Source organism: Anoplopoma fimbria, chromosome 7, assembly GCF_027596085.1.
Source record: "Anoplopoma fimbria isolate UVic2021 breed Golden Eagle Sablefish chromosome 7, Afim_UVic_2022, whole genome shotgun sequence".
NCBI classification, from domain to species: domain Eukaryota; kingdom Metazoa; phylum Chordata; class Actinopteri; order Perciformes; family Anoplopomatidae; genus Anoplopoma; species Anoplopoma fimbria.
The window spans coordinates 13,349,712-13,371,057 of NC_072455.1; the positions used below are offsets into that span (position 1 = coordinate 13,349,712).

The 21,346-nt window shown below is 41.9% G+C and overlaps 2 protein-coding genes across 8 annotated transcripts in view; one reads left to right on the forward strand and one right to left on the reverse strand.

Annotated features, from left to right (window-relative positions):
- Positions 1-11,866, reverse strand: part of LOC129093774 (RAS guanyl-releasing protein 2-like) — a 37,924-nt gene extending 26,058 nt beyond the window's left edge. For 4 of the 5 annotated variants that reach the window (XM_054601893.1, XM_054601895.1, XM_054601894.1 and 1 more), the window contains exon 1: positions 11,488-11,866. The gene's annotated coding sequence lies outside the window, so the exon portion shown is untranslated. Of the gene's footprint in view, positions 1-10,851; positions 11,001-11,487 lie in introns of those variants that run through there. The other variant, XM_054601892.1, reaches the window with a different exon arrangement.
- A 728-nt stretch (positions 11,867-12,594) lies between these two features.
- Positions 12,595-20,813, forward strand: alpk1 (alpha-kinase 1). Of its 3 annotated transcripts, XM_054601890.1 has the most exons (14): positions 12,613-12,654; positions 13,546-13,785; positions 14,284-14,438; positions 14,523-14,721; positions 14,961-15,020; positions 15,114-15,200; positions 15,284-15,360; positions 15,468-15,563; positions 15,661-15,765; positions 16,357-18,166; positions 19,107-19,254; positions 19,342-19,504; positions 20,132-20,318; positions 20,438-20,813. In XM_054601890.1, exons 2-14 carry the CDS (start codon positions 13,671-13,673, stop codon positions 20,647-20,649), a joined length of 3,414 nt encoding a protein of 1,137 aa, XP_054457865.1. In that variant the 5' UTR covers positions 12,613-12,654; positions 13,546-13,670; the 3' UTR covers positions 20,650-20,813. The 3 variants fall into 3 exon arrangements, with proteins under 3 accessions (XP_054457864.1, XP_054457865.1, XP_054457863.1); XM_054601889.1 differs by having other exon boundaries at positions 12,595-12,654; positions 13,549-13,785; positions 19,107-19,504; XM_054601888.1 differs by having other exon boundaries at positions 19,107-19,504.
- The last annotated feature ends 533 nt before the right edge of the window (positions 20,814-21,346 follow it).

The following is a 21,346-nucleotide window of genomic DNA, read 5'->3' on the forward strand; positions in this document are numbered from 1 at the left end:
TCAGTGGTCAAAAAGGTCTGAGATTCGATACCCAGCCCAAATGTTGACATCAAAATGTTTCATTTACATGAATAAAATTGATAAGTAAATTTTTCTAATATTGAATGAATAGAATAAACTTTATTGTCCTGTCAGGGCAGGAACATTATCTTTGGTAAGATAAAAACACATAAAACCGTCATTGCATTAATATCCATGGTGTATAGCCTACCCTGTCATATTTTCATGTTGGAGTTTAATGTTACAGTGTATGTTTGTTGACACACTGTCATATTAAGTTTTTATTTTATTTCATTTTTTATTTTTATCTTGTCTTTCTTTTACTATGTCTCTTGTGTGCACTTTACTCTATGCTGCTGTAAGCCTGCAAATTTCCCCGCTGCGGGACTAATAAAGGATTATCTTATCTTATCTTATCTTATCTTATTAATTGCATTTGGGATGAAAGAACATTTTTAGATGTTTTTCTTTAAAAAAGCGTCTCCTAAAATCAAATATCACAAAAATCTTCACTTTATTGTAATCAGGCCTTTAGGAAAAGACAACACTTATGACATAGTGCGATATCCCAATTCTAAATATAGTATAGTCGATATATTGCCAGTTTTAACTGCAGTCTTAACAAACCTGGTCATTCATTCATCCATTCATTCATTCATTATCCGTAACCGCTTTTCCTGTTAAGGGTCGGGGCTGGAGCTGATCCCAGCTGTCTTTGGGCGAAGGCAGGGTTCACCTGGACAGGTCGCCAGACTAACGCAGCGCTGACACAAGGAGACAGACAACCATTCACGCTCATATCCACACCTACGGGCAATTTACAGTGTTCAAAAACCTAAGTTGCATGTCTTTGGACTGTGGGAGGAAGCTGGAGAACCCAGAGAGAACCCACGCTGACACAGGGAGAACATGTAAACTCCACACAGAAGGCCGTCTAACCCTCCTCTTGCTGTGAGAGGACAGTGCTAGCCCTAATCCTGGTCAGCTTGTTTCGATTTACGACAGTGAAGTGACTGCACATACCAGATATAGATATTTAAAAAGGGTGCTCTCTAACATACACTTCTTCTAAAACGTGAGGACTGACCCCAAACCCCTTGATTAAAAAAACCCATTAAAAACTCTGACTAGCTTTCTTAAAAAAAAAAAATCAACATTGTCTGTAAAACTCAGTTTATCCCCGATACCTAAAACACAGATTGGTCACACAGTATCAGTGATGAGAGAAAGTCTACTTTTACTTGAACTTCAGTGTTTTTTTTATACTGCTACTTTTACTCAAATAATGACTTATTTTCACTGCAAATAGTCAAATCTTTAAAACTACCGTCTTAAATATTGACTGGCGGTTTGAGTTAAAGTGGTATCATTATTCATGTTAGTCTTCCTCGATATCTGAAGTCTAATTTACATTCACACACTGAGAACGGCATGGCTAACATGTTGCACTGACACACATATACTAATAAGGTTATTTTGACAGCAGAATATGACCGACGGATCAGCCTGATTCGACCTCAGTGTGGCTTCTTAGAAAAACTGATAAAGAGCCACAATAGACAGGAAACCACGTTTTATTATCTGTCCTTAACATGCTCCGGTGCAGTCTGCTGAATACAACACAATGCAAGCACATGAAATATTACAGGCATATTAGCAAATATTTGAACATGCATGGTGGCATTTTGCTCCATCACAAATGTGTTGCATAAATAAGTTCAGAAAGAAATGTATTTTTTTCTTGGTGATTGTACAAGTCCTCGCTTAAGGGAACCATGGCAACCACGTTTTACTGCCCAGTCACTCTAACTACACACACCTCTATACACAACGCACAAAATACATGTTTTTACTGAGAGAAGTAGGTAACCTGTGGGAATTTTTTTTTTTTTTTTTTTTTTTTTCTGTTGTCTTGGATGTGTTTATTGTGTGTGATGAAGTAAAATATACAAATCCTATTCACTATACGGGTAACGGCTCAATCTGGTGGTAAAATAGGAGATAAAGAAAGCCGCTGGATATTTTTGGTCTGTTGCTGATGATGAAGCGTGAAGGTAACGCCGAGGTTGTGACCCCCCCGGATGCTTCTGCTAATGGCTCTTCGATGTTGTGATTCTGTGGCAGAGGGTGATGAGTATGTGTATGTGTCTATTGTGCCTGACACAATGAAGCCTTCCACTGCTGCAACGCGGTGGGCGGACACACTCAATTACAGGCTTCACGAGCTGTCTCAGCCACACACATGCAAACACATTTCTGCCGGGAAGAGGGGGAAGTATAACCCTAAAGCTTCAGCGATGTGAGAGTGAGTGAAAGTCCCTGATGTAGTCAGATCACGGAGCGATAACAGGTTATATGGGGTACATATAGACTGCCGGACCACAATCAAAATGATGTGCTGTAGCTATAGATAGACATGAAAGTGCCTGTGAGGATGTTAAGGTCAACGCAGGAAATACGTCTAAGCCATAGTCTGAAACCTCAAAGAAAAAAACAAAACACCCAAGACCTGTGACATTCAGACGCCACTGCTCAAATCTCATGAATATAATCAGAAGGAAAGTGGCCTGGGAGTCTTTTATTGCCACACAACAAGAACCATTATTAATGAGAGTCATCTCGATCTGGGCTGAAATGGATTTCTCTGTGACAAAGTGGGCATCTTTTAACGTTCAGTTCAGGACAGTCTGTCCTCTGGAGCCGAGGGTGTTACTTTCTCTGCAGATGTAAGGATCTACTGTATCCATCCGTACAGGCCGTGACACTAAACAAAACAGGGGGCCTGTACAAAGGGCGAATCTGCTCTTAATAGAGTCTGGTCTGGCACTGCGGCACAGGCTGTGCCCGTCTTGATGATGATACCATCTTGGTATCCATTCATCACCCCGCTGACAGGAGCTCTTTGTTGCGACCCAGAGAATAATTTTCTCTCTGCTTTAAGGAGAACATACAGCTCTCCTGCTTCTGCCTTTCTTGCAAATCTTTAAGTATTTTCCCCACATGATTACTGATGTGTGTTTATACTTCTAGGAGGCGGTAGATTGATTAGGTAGCACACACTATGAAAGCTTTGGTGTCCTCTTTGGTTGCCTGGTGACGACAATCCAGGGCCATCGATCAGGCGGATTAGGGGTGGGCCGGGGCTCAGCGGGGATAAAGGGAAGTTGACGGGTGCCTGGTCAATCCTGGCCATGCGGAATCTGAAGTGTGCTGCTGGTTTAGTGCGCACTGAAAATGTCACATCGTCTGGCTTAACACAGAAAGACACCTTCTCACTGCTGTCCTTCCCATTCTAACTATTATAGCCAACATGAAAACTGGTGAAAAACAATGCTTTTCTTACCTGTAAAAATTGGAATACAAATGTATTGTTTGAGCTTCACTTCAGTGTCAAACTCCTAATTCAGAGCATTAATATAGCAGCAAAGAATTTGTTTTGTAAAGCTATAGTGGAGTAATACCTGAGCAGAAGATTATAACACACTCAGTGTGTTGTAATCTGAGCTCCTTAAACTGTGCCCTACTAGCTAGCTTATCCCGGCCGCTCTGCACTACGCTGATTCATCGGTTACCGCTTATAATGCCGACCCGAGACACAGTTTCGGCACGGAAGTGTGACGCACTGACTACTGTTCCCCACCCCGTAAACACTAATAACTCTGTCAGCAGTCATTGTTTGCAATGTTCATGCTGCTAGCACCGTTATCTGCTACCTCCAGTTCTGAAAAGTGAGGCCAATGCAGATGTGTCTTAAACTTCATTTTCTATGCTGGCCATCGGGGGCCGACTCCCACAGTTGCAAAAATAAGTCCGATTGTATGGGAGTCTATGAGAAAATGAACCTACTTCTCTCTTCATTTATTCCCTCAGTAAACATTGTAAACATGACTTTATGGTCTCAATCTCTAGTTTCAAATCTTCTTCAATAGAGCATCATGTTCATTTAGTAAATGATGGTCCATTTAGAGTCAAATAGACTCTAAATAGACTCTCCGAAGGTACGTCCACTTCTTATATACAGTCTATGTGTGGAGTACCCTTCAAACAAAGACATGCTCTAAATTTGGAATGCAGCACCTTTAAATTGTGTAAATTGAGTATATATTTTGTGTAAACATGCCTTTTTCCTGTCTTAATCACATCAGACTAAGCCAATGCCTTCTAACAAAGCCCACACAATAAAAGGAAACTGGCAGCATAAATCCTCACCGCCTTTCCATGTCTTAAAATTGACCCTAGCACTGATTGATGATGAGACACCAACAGACACTAAGATAATGATATACATCCTGCTATTGATATTCCCATAATGGCCTCATTTCTATGCAAGTTAATTTCCCAAGCTAATGCACAGTCCCCATACAGCCATTGATTTAGTTGTATTCCCTCCCCACTTGCATTGTGGTAAAACAAGTTTGATTTATGTTTTCATGGATAATGGTCATGAGCTACAAAATGGGGACACATTGATTCACTCTAATTAGCAATTAGGCAGACACTGAACAACACACGCATAGTTTTTTCATTCTGCCTCACAAAAACATGTTAAAAGGTTTTATCTCCAGCATCTTAGTCACACTTGAGGAGGTGCTCTATGGCAATCTCGGTTGCTTGGTCAGTGATGGACCTACTTTGGTGATTAGGATACATCTAACATAGACCAGTGAAGCGGGGTGACTGGGGGGCCATGGCCCAGGTAACTTTTGGAGTCACATAGAAAAAAACAAGTTATACGAATTAATGCCTGAATTGTATCTGTGTTTTTTTCTCAAAACATGTACTTAAAATGAGCCACACAGTATTGTTTTAGCTGCTTACGCTTTATGTTAATTTAGAAAATAGCAAAAAAACAACAAACTTATTGGCAGAGATACTTTAACTATTGTTTAGCTGTTTTTCTGGATCCATTGATGGCGCTACTTGTGTGTAGGGTAGGGGCCGGCGAGCAGGTGTAGGTTTTCACTGTCCGTAGTACTGAAACAGAGCGTAGGAGATCTATAGACACTTAGTTTGGTTTCTTAGCCTGCTTGCTTTTTGTAGTTGTAAAGAGAGAGAGAGAGAGAGAGAGAGAGAGAGAGAGAGAGAGAGAGAGAGAGAGAGAGAGAGAGAGATGTTTCTACGCACACAAAAAACAAAGTAAGATAAGCTGGTGAACATGAAAAAACAATTGCCTGCTAAACAGCCTGATAGCGTTGTTACTGTGATCGTGTTAGCATGCATTCGTTAGCATTAAGCTCAAATGCATCACTGGGCCCAAGCACAGCCTTAAGGAGCCGCTAGTCTTGTTAAAACCTCTGTACATTATGGTAAAACCAGTTGCAATACTTTGGCACGTGTAAAATGGGAGACCATGAGAAAATGAAATACTGCCAAAATACTGCCAAAATGAAATCTTAAAAAAATTATAAATTGTGGGCAATTTTTCATTTTGTTTATATAATCTTTAAATAATCATATTACAAATTATAGTGTAATTTTTTGTTTTATATATATATATATATATATTATTTATTTATTTTTTGTTATTGACGGTTTGGTTTGGTACATCATGTATTATAATGATAATACCAAAACAGTGATTCTAACACACATTTCCGTACATTTACATAGCATTTAGCATATCATGTTATTCATCTATATCCAAATACTCTTTATATATATATATATAAAATACTTTTCAATCCTGTCATCATACGCCAAAACTAGAAACGCTTTAGTTCTAGATTCACAAGAACAAATCCGACCTGGTGGCACACAGTGTAAATATAGTTTTAAGCTGGTAGAGGCAGAGAAACGTGTTTATATGTAACTATATGAAATAACTGATGTCTCAGATGAATATAGTATTTTATTGACTGTAACTTTGACCTCAGTTTTCCAAAGGGAAAACCAGTCATCTGCACTTCAGAGCTTAATCTCATCTTTCTGTCCTTGTAAGATTATGAGGATGGAATTACAAGACTGTAAAAAACACCACTTCTTCATGTTATACACACACCACCCTTATCTTTTGCCCAACACCCACTAGTTTGTTTCAGGAAGTTGTAGCAAGGGTGGCGCATGATGGGACGGATATAGTTCTTCAGACAGGCCTACAGTGCGGCCGGTGACAGGCTCTATTTACAGACTGCAGGGTATTGAAAGCAGGAAGGGAAACGTTTCCTTTTCCCTGGATGCGCAGAATGCCACATCGGTGGGGGCGCACCGGCTGCAAACTGAGATTAGCAGCTACAGTAGCTCCTTGGGGACAGAGGGGGGGAGGCAGGCGGAGGGAGGAATGGGAGATAAAAAGAGAGACTGGGAGGCAGGAAGAGAGCCTACACAACCTCGCTTCAGTCCACTCAAACGTGGAAAGAGATTGTTAAATAAAGAGGGAAAAATATCAAATAGGGAGGGGTAGTAATGATGGAAATCACAAGAGAAAAAAAAATGCAACTTGAACCAGCCTCAAAAGCAGGATTAATACTGTATATGTGAAGGATGCAAGCAGCACTTTTTCATAATCTTGAAATAAGAGAAGGAAAGGAAGAGGAATATGCATATTTCACAATGTGCTGCTGGGACATAGCAGCTGCTAGAGTGTAATGTTTTATTATGTCCTCCAAAACGAGAAAAAGTCATGCATCCTGCTCGACATCTGGCACGCTCTCATATCTCACATCTAAACTTTCTGACTTCAAATGAAAAGTGTGATTTGCGAGACAGAAAGGGCACTGCCATGTGCTGTTATAATACCCCCCCCCCCCCCCCCCAACGCAACAATGTATTATTGTGTCACATTGTTTTTACTGCATTGTTATGAGGCTTCCTGCTCAAACTTCTCTTCTTTTACCAGATGTGAAAGTTTGCTTCATAACAAATACCGGAAGGGTGTGTTGGTATACGTGTGTGAAATGTGGCGACTATATGTATGGGTCTACACTTTTTTTTTAAACTTGTAACAAACAACTTCAAATGCAGTGCGTTTGCGTAATGAATACTCACTACTCTTAGATAAAGTGTTTTTCTCTCTACATTAGAGGATTTCCTTATTCTTTAAGGGAACTCCCTGACACAGAACTTCATTCTTCTACTCTGGCTGTGTGATGAGTGAACGCTGAGGCCACATGGCGTGTTCAGTAAAAAGAGCATATGTGATACATCATATTTTGCAATAGAATATTAGAGTCTGTTTCTCAGGGGGAACACCCTGGCTGCTGCAATGCTGATGTCAGGAAACGCACTTCCTGTTATTACAGTGTTTCATCTGGGGTGAACAAATTCCATGCAATGACGGACAGAAATCAAATATCGGGTTTGCACAAGAATGCATTTACCAGATATCAGATTTATGGTAAATATTACATGATTTGTGGAAAACTGTATGATTTGCAGGACAATATTTACTTCCACAAATTAAAGCATTGGTTAAACAGTTTTGGAAATACACTAACTTGCAAACCTTCTGAGAGCTGTACAGTAAATATATAGCCAGCAGCCTGTTAGCTTAGCATAAAGAAAATCGGTAACCCCACAGACTGTATATAAGAAGTTGATGTAGTCAGAGTGACGTCACCCATTGACTTGTGAACGTGGACGTTTTAAAGCCTTGAGTTCGTCATTTTGGTTGTCGCCATCTTGTTTTTGGAACCAGAAGTGGGCGGAGTGAAGTGCAACCAAATGATGAATAAGACATTTTTAGGCGACCAAAATGTTACAATCAACTTAAATGAACTGAAAACACACTGTGAAAGGGCAAAAACACAGACAACTTTACTCTGAATGAAACCATAATTTACAACATGATTATTATGCTGTATTAAAAAATACTTTAAAACTAGAGATTGAGACCATAAACTCATGTTTACCATGTTTACATATTTAAAGGGTCCTTTCCCATAGACTTATATACAATCAGACTTCTATTTGTAACCAGAGGAGTAGCCACCTGTGGCCATTAGAAAGAATGCAGGTTTAAGGCACTTCTGCATTTGCTTAACAGAAAATCTGCAGCAGTTCATCATGTGTGTTTATTCAATATAAAAACAAAGTGCTTAAAACTATTTTTGACTTGGGACCAGTACCTTTCCGCTGGCAAACCTGTTTCCAATCTTTATGCTAATCTAATCTTACTGGCTGCTGGCTGTAGCTTATAAAAGTGGTATCAATCTTCTTATCTAACTCTGGGAAAGAAAGTGAATAAGCATATTTCACAACATGTTGAACAATTTCTTTAAGAGCAAGCTTCAATTGCCCAGAGGAACTGAAGGCCAACCCTCCATACAGAAACACAGAGGTAAGGCTGAGTAGCTGCAGGAAAACACCCACCCATGAACATCCTTCCACTTTCCCAGTTCAGGGGTATTCTAAGACATGTGTGTGTGGTTTGCAGAACAAGGCTCATACTGTACATCTGGAGACTAATTTGTTCTTTGCAGTGTTTATCTGCTGATCTGCTCACTGAGCTATACAGTGCTTTCATGCAACAGTCATTCTGAACTAGTTTCATGTTTATGTGTGTATGCTGCGAGTTTCACATTCACCCAGCCAGCCTCTTCATTACCCCCACAGGCATTTATAACAGCGTTAGCCCTGAATAGTTCCTGTTTATGTATGCCTCCCTTAAACAGCTAGCATCCCCGAGCAGACCACAAACCCCACAATTTCCTGCTGTCATAATACATCATTCATTATGCACATTCAGATAAAGAGCGTGAGAGATTGCAGACTGCAAACAGACTGATAGAGAGAAAAAAAGGAGACTAAAAAAAAAGAATGCGCCTTTTTTGATTGCAGGTGCAGGATAACCACAAGCGTTAAAAACATTTTGTGAATCTCTTTCTGTAAGCGGGGCAAGCCTAACACCTGTAGCACAGAGTGATGCCAGTCAACTGAAACGTTGACTAATCATGGCCATGCAATCACCATCGCTGCTAATTCACTGCCTGAAGTAATCACTACACTATGATACAGCAGCCGAGTGACTTTCGATCTGCCTTCCCACCAGGCTCATCCACTACTGTGTTCCCCCCTGACTGATTTAATTCCAGCCACAGCTTGATTTATAGCTCTTTAGGTCCAACACTCTCCCGCAACAGCTACCTTCCCCTCCTACGGCTCCCTCTCTCCTGCTGCCGCCTCTCTTTCCTGTGCTCTAGCCATGCCTTTAAAGGTGAGGATGAGAGCAGAGTGCATAGTGACATGCTGAGATTTTACAGGGTCTGTGCCCTTTCATGGGAGCTGAAGAGGTGACGGAGGAACAGAAAGATCCCCAAAAGGAACAGAGAAAGAGTTGAGATGAATATCTTTCTGGAGGAAGTTTCGAAGGGACCCTGTTTGCATCAAGAAAAGTGACGTCCACTTAGAATTTTATCATTTATTGACATCATTTTAGGGATCAGTGTTGTCCTGCCAAGTAGGTGTCTTTTCCGGTGCTTAAATCGGTAAAAAAAAAAAAACACTTCTAACAACCAGTTCAGAAGAAAACTTATAAATTTAGGTGACTTAGGTGCAGGTATTTGAGTACCATGTTTTAACTCTGAACATGCTCGCTGTGAATGTGGCCCAGCAGATGAAGTAATAAAGGTTGGCACAGGTAATTAAGTGTAGGGACTGTGGAGGACTAGTTGGGTCTAGCTGATGGACAGGGAGTAAGGGAAGGCCGCTGACAGATGCGGCAAGTCCATTGGATCGTTACACCCCAATGAAATCCGGCACACATGTCTGAGCTGCTGTTCCTGGCTGCTCTCTGTAATTATTTTAATATTGCCTTGATTTTTTTCTCTTGTGTTGATTGTGTTTTGTTTCCCCTCTTCCTCGCTGTGTCCTTCTGCTCTGCCTTAGTTTGATTCCTTCCTCTCCTCATCCTCTTCTTTCACTTCCTCCTCCTCCTCCCAGATGTGTTGCTTTTGGTCCTTTGGCATAAAGTAGCAGCCCTGCACAATGGATCCAATTATGGCTGGCTTTCATGATAAGTGCAAACCCTGCTGCAGGTTGAGGTGGAGGAGGTGGCTGGAAGTGATGCTAAATATCAAGGGTGGCCGCTCCAGAGGCCTGAAGTCATTGCACTGCGGCAGCAGAGGAGAGAGAGGAGGAATAGAGATGCAGAGGCTTTTAAAAAACAACAAATCTCTCCTACTTGATTTTACCAGGGGGCTGAAGGCACTTTTAATCCTTGAAATCCTTTCTTTTTAAAGCGCTATATATCTTTCAATCCAAGAACCACCTCACATAGGAACGTGGGATCACAGAGATGCTGGGTTACTTTGGGTCAACTGTTGATCTAATGAGCCGTAGCTCATTAGATCAAATAATGATAAAACAGACTTCAGACTTAATGATTTATTGATCTGTGCTTTGCTGTCCGTCACATGTGACGGCTGATGTCAATGGCTGCCACATTTGCATTCTCTGAATCATACGCTGAACTGGATGAACAAGTGCACACAAAGCAAGCTTGTACAATATTCAAAAAAGGAACTGTTAATCAGCAACATGTGGTGCCAGCCAAAATCAGCCACATCAAAAAAACCACTGAAGTGAGTTCTCTGCCTCCCACAAGGTTGCGATGGGCTGCAAAAACTGCAGCTGCTAAGACTTCCAAACGTCCAGAGAGGCAGCCAGTCACAGCTTACAAGTAAAATCCCACTGCTCTGACATCAAAACATGGGTGGATAAGGAAGGGGTGAAGTATAAGCGAGGACATTGCAGAGGAAGTAATCAGCAACCCCCCGGCACTCAAAGATGCCTCCTAATCTCTGCTGCTTACAGGGCGGCGGGAGAAAATCACCTTGAATCTCTGCAGTCAGACAGCTGCAGCCTGAGCAGGTAATCAGGGGGGTGACTGAAGGAGGCGAGCAAGGGGAGTCTGACCTTTCAGCAGTCCAAGTGAGCTGGGATGTGGCCTCCAGTGTCCAATTCTCATCAGCACGCAGGTGTTTATTGGTTATTAGCTGCAAGGGGTCTTGGAGGACACCTCAGCAAGGTATCTGCCCTCTCCACCCCTCCACTTCCACCGTAACTTTGCATGCCAACTGACTTTTGTTTACCATCATTCTCAGCCCAGTCAAAACGGGTGAGAGACCCTGCCTCTCCCACATCTAATTTTAGCAATAGGCGTTCCCCCATCCTCCTCTACTCTGCTCACTCTGTGATGATCCTCTTCCTGAAAATAACGTGCCATTGCCCCTGAATCCATTAGTTCAACTAGTAGATGTATTGACAGCTGTCAGATGCAACCCATGTCTCCCACAAGTCCCAGCACAACAGCTGTGATTAATTATGTTGGGTTTTTTTTTTCCAAATGAGTCGACATGATATTTTTACATTGCTGTGGCTGATGGTGCAAGAAGACAAGTCCTCGCAAGATTTTATCTTTCGTTTTTATCTACCGCTGCAATACAAGACATTTAAACTTACGATAAAGAAAGGCATCTGAAACCCGCCATGCGTAAAAATGTCTCAAGTGGATTCACCTAACTAACATTCAAGTTTTGACACATTTCTTACCTTCAGAGTTTAAAGGGTCCCATGCTCTGGAAGCTGTGGTAACAGTTGGTGGAGTTGTGCGCTGAAATGAGAAGCGGCACCGAAACACAACGGCCCTGCGGAGATAGAAAGAGAGAGAGAGAGAAAGAGAGAAAGAGAGAGGCTCCGATGATGATCGAAGTCCAAGAACTCATCAGAACAGACGCACTCGGTCGGATCCCTCTTCTGACTTGACGCAGGCGGCTCTCTGCACGGGCTCTGCGGGTGTTTGTTCACGGCACATTAACCCTACAGTGCGCACAAGTCATCTCCTGGCGCGCTCCGAAAGCAAGTTGTCTGGATGTGATGTACGAAGAGGCAGCTGAGCTCCCAGTCACCAGGTCGCAGCTGGAGCCCACTGCTCGTGCTCCAGCTGTGCGGGCTCACAGACACACCGCAGTAGAGCCACAGTCCCGCCTATTGGTAGCAGCGCGGCAGCACCACGGCCTGCACATGCTTGATGAGCACGAGCCGCTACGCGTCATTACACACCATAACAATCGTAGTCGGCTGCTCTGCGATATCAATGCGTTTTGTCAATCAAATTAATTTCTGAATAGACATGTCAATACTTCAAAGGCTGTGCTGCCTTCACATACGTGCAAGGATGACACTTTCAGTAAACAAGAGGCAGACAGCCGCTGCAGTGGTAGAATGGGGGAAATGAACGCATGTGGTAATTAATAAATAAATACATATTCATAACACAGCATGACAAGTAGGATGGACTAGAGGAAAGTCGCATTTGTGTTTGTTTAGGTTAATCAATTATGTTCCACATTGAGTACATATGTTTTCATGCCTCTACCTGTTGCTAAAGAACATAGTAGATCCCTGCATAACGTCACATGTTGCGTTCATGTCATGCGGGATTAAGTGGGTGAAAACCCCAAACATAGAGTACAGTTTGTATTACCAAATTAATTGAAGCATATTTCATTTAAAAAAGCGAATCACTATTTTTTTTATTGACTTACCAACACATGTTATATGGCTGATATGCTCGAGAACCCCATAATCACACATTATTGTGCAATGACTCGTGCAACAAGCTCTCTCAAATTGGAAATTTAATATTTCCGACAGCATTTGAATGCAGCAGTGTGTAGTCATGCCCTTCCAGGAAGAAGAGGAGAACTTGAAGACACGGTAGGTTCTGTTTATGATTACTGTTTATGGAAATGGTGTTTCATTCACCGGACATAACAGTAAAAGGGAGAGTCTTGTAAAGTCAACGTTGGGTTATTCATTATGTGGTGACATGAACAATAATGACTTTCACTGTTGAGTTATGTCTGCATCTCACTTTCATCGTCAGTGCCCAGTAGGCGTCACTAACTGTGGTATTCGTAAGTCTAAAGTGTGAAAATATCTCCATAGGCCACATAATCCATAATACTGTGTGTTTTCTCTTTGGTCACTTCAGTTTAATCACCAAAATTAACTTTTACAAATGTTTGCACATAACAGATTTATGATCTCAACATGTTCTGATTGAAATAACTGAGAGTATGGTTCACTCATTGTTAAGATTGTTGGGTTTTCTTTTTGTCATGTTATCTATTTTTATATTTTGGAGATTTCGTTTTTTATTCGTGTATTGATTTTAAATTTGTATTGTATTCTGGTTTGTTTTTTGCAACAACAAATACAGAAATGGTGTACAGGTTAACAACATATAGAATAGTGAAACAGACATTAACTGTAGATGTGCGTGGATAGGAGGTTGTGTTGTGAATAATGGTTGTAGGGAAACAGCTGTGTAGAATCAGTTTGGGCATAAAAGTATTTGAGGCATAATGATATTTGTGGCTGCAGAAATAATAAACGGGGAACAAATTAGTGAAGGGATGAGTAAATACATAAATAGGCATGAATGACTGAGGGGATAAAGAAATGTCAATAAACCATGCAACAATAATATTATTGAAATAACCTTCTTAGCATTTTCATTGTTGTGTTTTATTAGTTGTGTGATATTCGTTACTGACTGTTTTGACATGTACAAGCAGACCTGATGGTGCAATCCTTTCTCAACAGCAGCCTGGTCTTTCCGTGGGATTCCCCTTCTTGAATCACTTTTAAACAGGAAAAAGGGGTAAAAAGGCCAAGAAAGGGGAAAATCCTTTCATCCCCGGCTACAGCTACAGCATCTGTATACCAGAATGGACACCCAAGAGGTGGGGGATTACCTGCAGGAGTGCCTCGGAGCACTGGCAGCAGCTCAACAGTCCACCCAGCCCACTGAGGCAGAGAGGCTGAACTACTGCAGCTGCAGAGGTCAGACATTAGATGGTGCTATTTGTTCAATATTAATTTGGGCTTGGAAGCAAGCCCGAGTGGGATTTGGGTAAAGAGAATAGGTGGTGGACTTGGTTTCCATTTATGTTTTAGGACATGGCTTGTGTTGAGAGTCAGGGACAAAGGTGTTCTTTACTCAGTGAATCCAACATGGAGTTATGGGTAAAAGGTTCTAGTGTAGCTTTAAGTAAGATAAGATAAGATAAGATAAGATAAGATAAGATAATCCTTTATTAGTCCCGCAGCGGGGAAATTTGCAGGATTACAGCAGCATAGGGTAAAGTGCACACAAGAGACATAGTAAAAGAAAGACAAGATAAAAAATAAGTGAAGTTATATCTCCTGTAAAAGTTTAACAAGTTTATCAAGCATTGTCAGTTTTACTAACACTTTTGGATGCAAAGTTCTTTGGCCAGTGAATCTTTGCATCCCCACAGAATTATTTTGGATTTATGATATTCCACTTATTTCCTGTAGACTCGCTGTGTGCGGAGCTTGCCACTCTCCTACAGGAGGCAATGGATTTGAAATGGCCCTTTGTGCCGGAGAAGTGGCAGTATAAGCAGTCAGTCAGTGCCGACGACAAGACCAACCTCAGTGACCTCATCAGCAAGCACCTATCCCAGCTCCTGGTAATAATGACACAGCTAAGTGATGGTTTTCTCTTGATGTTATTGAATTCAAATTAACTATATTTATGTTTGCTGTGTTGCCAGGCTGTTCTAAAGGCTTCCATCTTGTCTCTGGAAGCACGCACGGCACTGGCGGTGGTCTTCTTAGTTGACCGCTTCCTCTACTGGACAGACGAATCCATGCGGCTGCTGAAGATCACCAAGCTGCTCCACAGACGCGAGCCTGAAGCCCCTGTAGCCCCCCAGCTGGTCATACGGCAGGCCAGAGTCTACTTTAACTCCGGTAAAGTGTGGTGGTGGGGGTCACTTCAATACGATTCTAGTTCGCATTAGTTTTGTGAGGAGCCACTGGCACTGAATAAATAAGAGTGGATGAGTTCACACTTCATAAATCATCCTGATCATTGTTTTGGGAAATAATATGCAATCTCATAATATGAAATGTGAAAATCATCATTACACATTGCCATTAAAGAGATGTTATACAGAGCTGGATACACTTTACATTCGTCTTCCCTACAGGCAAACTACAGAAGGCAGAGTTCATTCTGAGCAGTCTGATTAACAACAGCGGTGCCACTGGTAGGTGCTATGACATCCATATTGCCTTTTAACCATGTATTATGATGTTCCTTACAGGCTAAATAAAAATCAAATCTTGGCTTTCTTATACAGGTTATTGGGTGTACCACTCTGAAAGTGACAGGGCTCTTGTGCAGGCTGTTAGTGTTCAAGTACGTGGGATGATTTTGCAAAAGCTAGGTAAGTCTTTTTTTTCCTGAATGAAAGAAGAGAGTTTACTCCGCTGATACATTGATACATGGCTGTTTTTTTCTCTGTGTTAGGCCTGTGGCTAGAGGCTGCAGAGCTAATCTGGGCCTCTCTGGTTGGCTACTACGCACTTCCTCAACCTGATAAAAAGGTAACCCAGACACAACCTCAATATTGCCATCACAGTTGCCATGTTATGAGCTTATAAACGTGCACAACATCCACACTGTTATTAGCATTTGCTCTGCATATCTGTAGGGCATTGGAACCTCTCTTGGCATTCTGGCCAACATATTGGTGTCTATGAATGATGAGGACTACCATGCTTTTAGAACTAATACAGATATCGATTTGGTAAGTTTATCTGATATATCTAATAATGCTTATTTTTTTAAAATATTGCAGGCTTTGTATAATATCTTGTCTATCTCTGTTTGATTGTTTGGAGCAGTCTTTACTTGGAGACAGGAGTCATCGTCTCCTTTCAGCAGCACAGGCAGCTAAGATGGCGGTGGTGTACAGCCAGTACACTTCCCTCTATGTGTTGACCAATGTGGTAAGTCTTTCTAACGACGGTTCGTTGCCACAGCTCACTGTTGCCTGACATAAATCATAATAATATAATGATGAAATCGTTGATCATTTCTAAAAACTGTCTATTCTAAAGTAGTGATGGCCCGATACCAGAAATTCAGTAGCCGATAACAATACCAGTGAAATTCCATGAATCTCCTTTCCCAATTTGATTCCATTTTTTCCTTTTATGTATTATTAGTCCCTGATGATCCACAAACTAAATGTTACAAGATTGCATTTGAACACATCAACGTAACGTTATAACTTACCTTTGCCCAATAGTTAGTTTTAATGAATAGACTTTGAATGCATCACAATGTAACTCGATGCAACCTCTGTTAACGTTGGCTGTAAACTCCATTATTTAGCCAACCTGTCGTGCTGTGCTGCCTACTAACAGCTAACGTTACTAAATCTACCTGTTTTCCTACCTATTTTAGCACGGATTTGGGCCTAGACTTGGTACCGAAGTATCGCTTTTCATGACATCCCTACCCTGAAGGAGGTTTAGATCTTACTTATTGCTGCTTTAATTCTTCTTCTGCTTCTCTCTGATCTCTTTTCTCTTCAGGCAACTCAAGGGACCTGCTTGTTATCGTACAATTTCTCAGTAGAGTGTCCTGCCTCTCAACGTCAGTCTTTCCTCCTGCAGGCCAAAGAGGCATTTTCAATTGGCCTGCTCACCAAAGCAGAGGGCGATCTGGTCACCAGCAAGCAGGAGCTTCACACCTTCCTGAAGGCTGCCTATTCTCTCACTGTTGCTCACAAATGGCTCGGCACTCCTCCGAAGGTTGTGGGGCAGGCGACTCAAGCTTGCCAAAAAGCTTTAGCAAGTTTCTATGATTACTGCAATGCAGATATCCAAGACAAAGATAGCCTATGTGCTGAAATCATGCAACTTGTCACCCAAGTCAAGATTCTATTGCGAGTGGAGCCTTTCCTTAATTCAGACAAGGGGTCTTTTATCCCCGACAGCTACAGAGACATCAAAGACACATTGGTCAGTTTTACTCTGGAAGGCTTTGCCAAGGTAATGCAGAGGTTCCAAAAGTATCATGCATCACTGTGTGAGACAACCAACACAAACTGTAAGAGGACCAAGGACGAGATAGATGAGGCGGGGTTATGCATAACTGCAATGGGGACAACCGTTGGTACACTCAACACAGAATGTTGCACTGAGGCCTGCAAAGTCCCAGCCAAAGGAGAGGAGCCACAACAGAGGGGTTCAAAATCATCTGCTGTGCACCCACCTCAGAAGTCAGACCCTTGTGCCACTCTAGGAAGCACAGATAACCTTGGCTCTTCATGGCATAATTTCTCCCTGAGCAGTTCAGGGTCTCCTAGGCCCAGCAGTAGCGGCTTCACGGGAAGTAGTGCTGTTGAACGTGAAGCAAATGCACGCAATCAGAGCTGTCTGACCACTGAGGTTGATGACGATTTGTCAGACAGCATGCTTCATTTCAGAAATGTAAAGAAGTCTGCAGTCAGTTCCCCCACTGTTCCAAGACCTGGAATACTGGCCACTTCCTCTTCCAATTCAAGTGGGGATTCAGAGAAGTTTGAGGTGATACAAGCTGGAATAGAGACACTGGGCACTGGGGAGGATTGGATGACTGACTTTGGTGCGGCGCCGAAACCGTCAGCAACTGAGGGAGCACCACAATCTTTATCCCAGCTAGCTCTTCGAACAACCTCCAGCTCGCTCAACGACAGTTTTGGTTCCCAGTCGTCATGGGAAAAAATTTCAGTTGACCAGAACTCTCCCACAAACAGAAAACCTCAGCCAAGCATCCCATCAAAAGCAGGAACCAGCCAAAATAGCAAGTCACCAGAGTCTGATAGGAGCTTCTTCCTCTTGGAAACCGTTGATTCTGAAACCAATGATTCAGCTCATGATCTCACGCACAAAAACCACATGTCTGGAAGAGAATCCAGAGACTTGTTCAAGCCACGACCTCTGGAGAGCCTTAATGTTGACCCGATCATGCACAATGAAGTTGACTCAGTATCTGTAAAACCTGACACAAAGAACTCTTTAGCGACCCCAAACCCAAACTTTTTCCAGTTTGCCCAAGAACAATGTGCTTCCACTGAAACCTCCACAGGGGGTTCATTTGAGATGCTGGGGGAACATCAAAGTGGAGACCATCATGCTGAAGTTACTTCATCAGAAAATGGGAATGCCCCTCAGATGAAGAACCCCTCGTGCTACAGCTGCCTAAAGCACAGCACTGTAGCTGATGAGCCAGAGAGTCCGTATTTGTTATCACAGCAGGATTACCAAGCCCTACTGGCTGGAGTTTGCCACGAATGTCTGCTGAAGAGACTTCATAGTGACAAGACACAATTCAAACTTAAGACACACAGAACTGCACACAGTAAGTTTGAATTCCCATAGTTGTCATCAGTACATCATTCTAGCTATGCCAGTGGGATGGCAAGGTCGGTCTGTCCGTCCACCACTTTGATCCAGACTGAAATATCCATTACATTACATTACATTACAGTCATTTAGCAGACGCTTTTATCCAAAGCGTCTGCTAAATGACTGTAATGTACACAAGAGTCACAAGAGTCTTTATGACAAGGAAGTGATATCCCAGCTATTGCAAGGGCTGCCTTGATCTGTGATGGATACATGTTTATGACTTTAGTGATACTCTGACCTTGTGCTTCTGTCTCAATATTTTCTGAATTGAGCAAATAGGCCTTCACATCAGAACCAGCAAAATCTGGGTCAGGTAGCTCCAGCTCCAACGTTTTACATGTAGAAATTAGGGCTGGGCTATATGTTAAAATTTTCCAATGTCAATTCAAAATAAACAAAAGTTAGATAGGAAAAAATGCTGGCTCTACACGCTGTCTTTCTCTCTGCCAGCTGAACAGTGGGTGAGTGGCTCCTGTTCTTTGAAGGCAGACCTTTACATGAACAAAATAATTGACCAAGAAAAAAACATCCTGCGATGCATTCAGCCAAATCAGATAGCCGATATATATTTGTCTAATGCCCAACCCAAGTAGAAAACAAACTGGGTAGAGCCAGTTTTTCATTTAGTGCCATCTAGCAATGAGGTTGCAGATTGCCACTAATTGCACAATCCTCCCTTTTGAAAGGTCAGAGAGCTATGGTGGCCTTCAGGTAACGTAATAACATAAATGGCCCTCTCTAGACCCAGTGTTTAGTTTTTACCTGGGCTTCTGTAGAAACAAGGGAGTGCCCCATCAGACTCTTTTTAGAGGACACGCTCCTTATGTAGATATTAAGGGCTTGTTCTAAACTACCAAAACCCAACGATTCATATCATATATTTCTGTTAGGTGCTCTTCATTTAAAGTTCTCCAAAGCAACAGGACTGTGGACAGCCATGGAGACCTGTGCTTACATCGGGAAGCCGATGGGGATGGAGGGGAAGCAGAGAGCGGCAATATGGGTTCAGTTTTTACACCAGGAGGAAAGGTTAAGCAGGTATGCAGCTGCACATTCTAGGGACAACCTGAACCTGAACATAATTATTTTTTTAGTTTCTTTTTTTCTGTGTATTCATGTCCTTAGTTATGTGGGGAAAGACTACCTGAAGCCAAAGCAGATCCAGTTTCACCTGAAAGATGTGGAGAGACAGATGACAGCCCAGCACTATGTGACTGCGTTCAACAAGAGTCTTTACGACAAGGAAGTGATGGCTCAGATCTTCTTCATTCCCTCAGAAGCACTGTTGGTGAGGCCAAGTCATAAAGACCGCAGCAAACATAAAATGAATGTGTTACGTTTTTCTTTATTTCAAGAAAGTAGATGTATCAGATGTTGGATTAGTATTAAAATGACATCATTCATAATTGCCACTTTAATAGGACCCCCAACACAAATACATAACTTAGAGACAGCAGAGTGCAGAATAGCCTGCAGCAGCCTTGGAGCAGGATTGGTTGAAATTCAAATGTAACCCCAGTACACCCTCCAGTTGTCAGTTTAAAGAAATAAACTCTCTACTGACTGAAGTAGAGCCAATACTTTGTTGGTTATAAGTCTAGAATGTACTTTATGATCTGTTAAAACGGGGGGAAATGATATTATACAAATAAAAGCTTAGTAGTGAGTATTATCTTAATGGTCTCTGCATTCCCTTGAATGAACTGGCCCAAAAGAAGAAATTGTATTATGGATTATAATACACTGTGGTGAGTATTTTGATAACTGACAGAACACTGAACACCACATGTAATATACATGTTGAGACATAGTAAAATGCATTGGATTACAGGAGAATATTATTTTATACAGCCATTGGTTGCACACAAAGATGGGCTTTTGATGTTTCCCTCTTGTTTTCTGTACTTGTGAATAGATTCTGAATGGGAATGAGATTGTGGGCTGTGTCACAGTGGAGCCATACATGCTTGGAGACTTTGTCAAACTGACCAACAACACTGGAAAGAAGGACAAGAGATTCCAGGCTACAGAATATGGCCTTGCCTTTGGACACTTTACCTACCTGCTCTCTGACTGCCAGGAAGTTGTTGTAGACTTGCAAGGTGTGTGTGTGTTTCACTAAAATCCCTGACCCTTGGTGATTCTTAATCTTGTCATATAAAGATATACAAATATTTAAAAAAAATCTTAATTGCGAACCCATCATCTCTCTTTTTTACAGGGTGGGTGACAGCCAATGGCAAAGGGCTGACCTACCTTACTGACCCCCAGATTCACTCCACCAAGACCCCCAAAGGCCCCTCTAACTTTGCTGCCAGAGGCCTCAGGTACTTCCTGGAAGAGCAACATGGGCCAGAATGCAATGTCATTTGCCAACTGCTCAAACTACCTCCAGTGTTTCAGCAGCTGAATGTTCTGCCTCAGAAACTTTGAGGAGTTGCCAATGCTGAGTGTTTTTTATAAAAGTGTTTGTATTCATAATTAAGTGATCAATGAATAGCAACAATGTAGCAGTGCAGAGTAAAAATCCACACAATTAAAGTTAATCTGAAGTGCTTATTGTATAAAAGTTATTGGCATGTTTATAAAAATTTGATGTTTTGATATAAACAAAACCCCAATGAATCGGACGATGCAAGGTTGTGGCACCTCGCGCGGAATAGGGAAACCGGGGCACCCTCCTGGAGCCAGACCCGGTAGGGGAGCTCGCACCTACCGTCTGGTGGCCGGGCCTTGGCACATTCAATTCAATTCAGTTTATTTTGTATAGCCCAGAATCACAAATTACAAATTTGCCTCAGAGGGCTTTACAATCTGTGCACATGCGACATCCTCTGTCCTTCCCTCACATCGGCACAGGAAAAACTCCCCTAAAAAACCCCTTTAACAGGGAGAAAAAAGGAAGAAACCTATGGGAGAACGACAGAGGAGGGATCCTTCTCCCAGGATGGACAGAATGCAATAGATGTCATGTGTACAGAATGAACAGCATAACAGAGATACAACACATTCAATGTATATGACATAAATGATTCATATAATAAGACTACTTATAATAACAGCAGCAATTATTACAGTAGAATTATAGTTATGAAAATAGGGATAGTAATGTGATTAATAATAATAATCG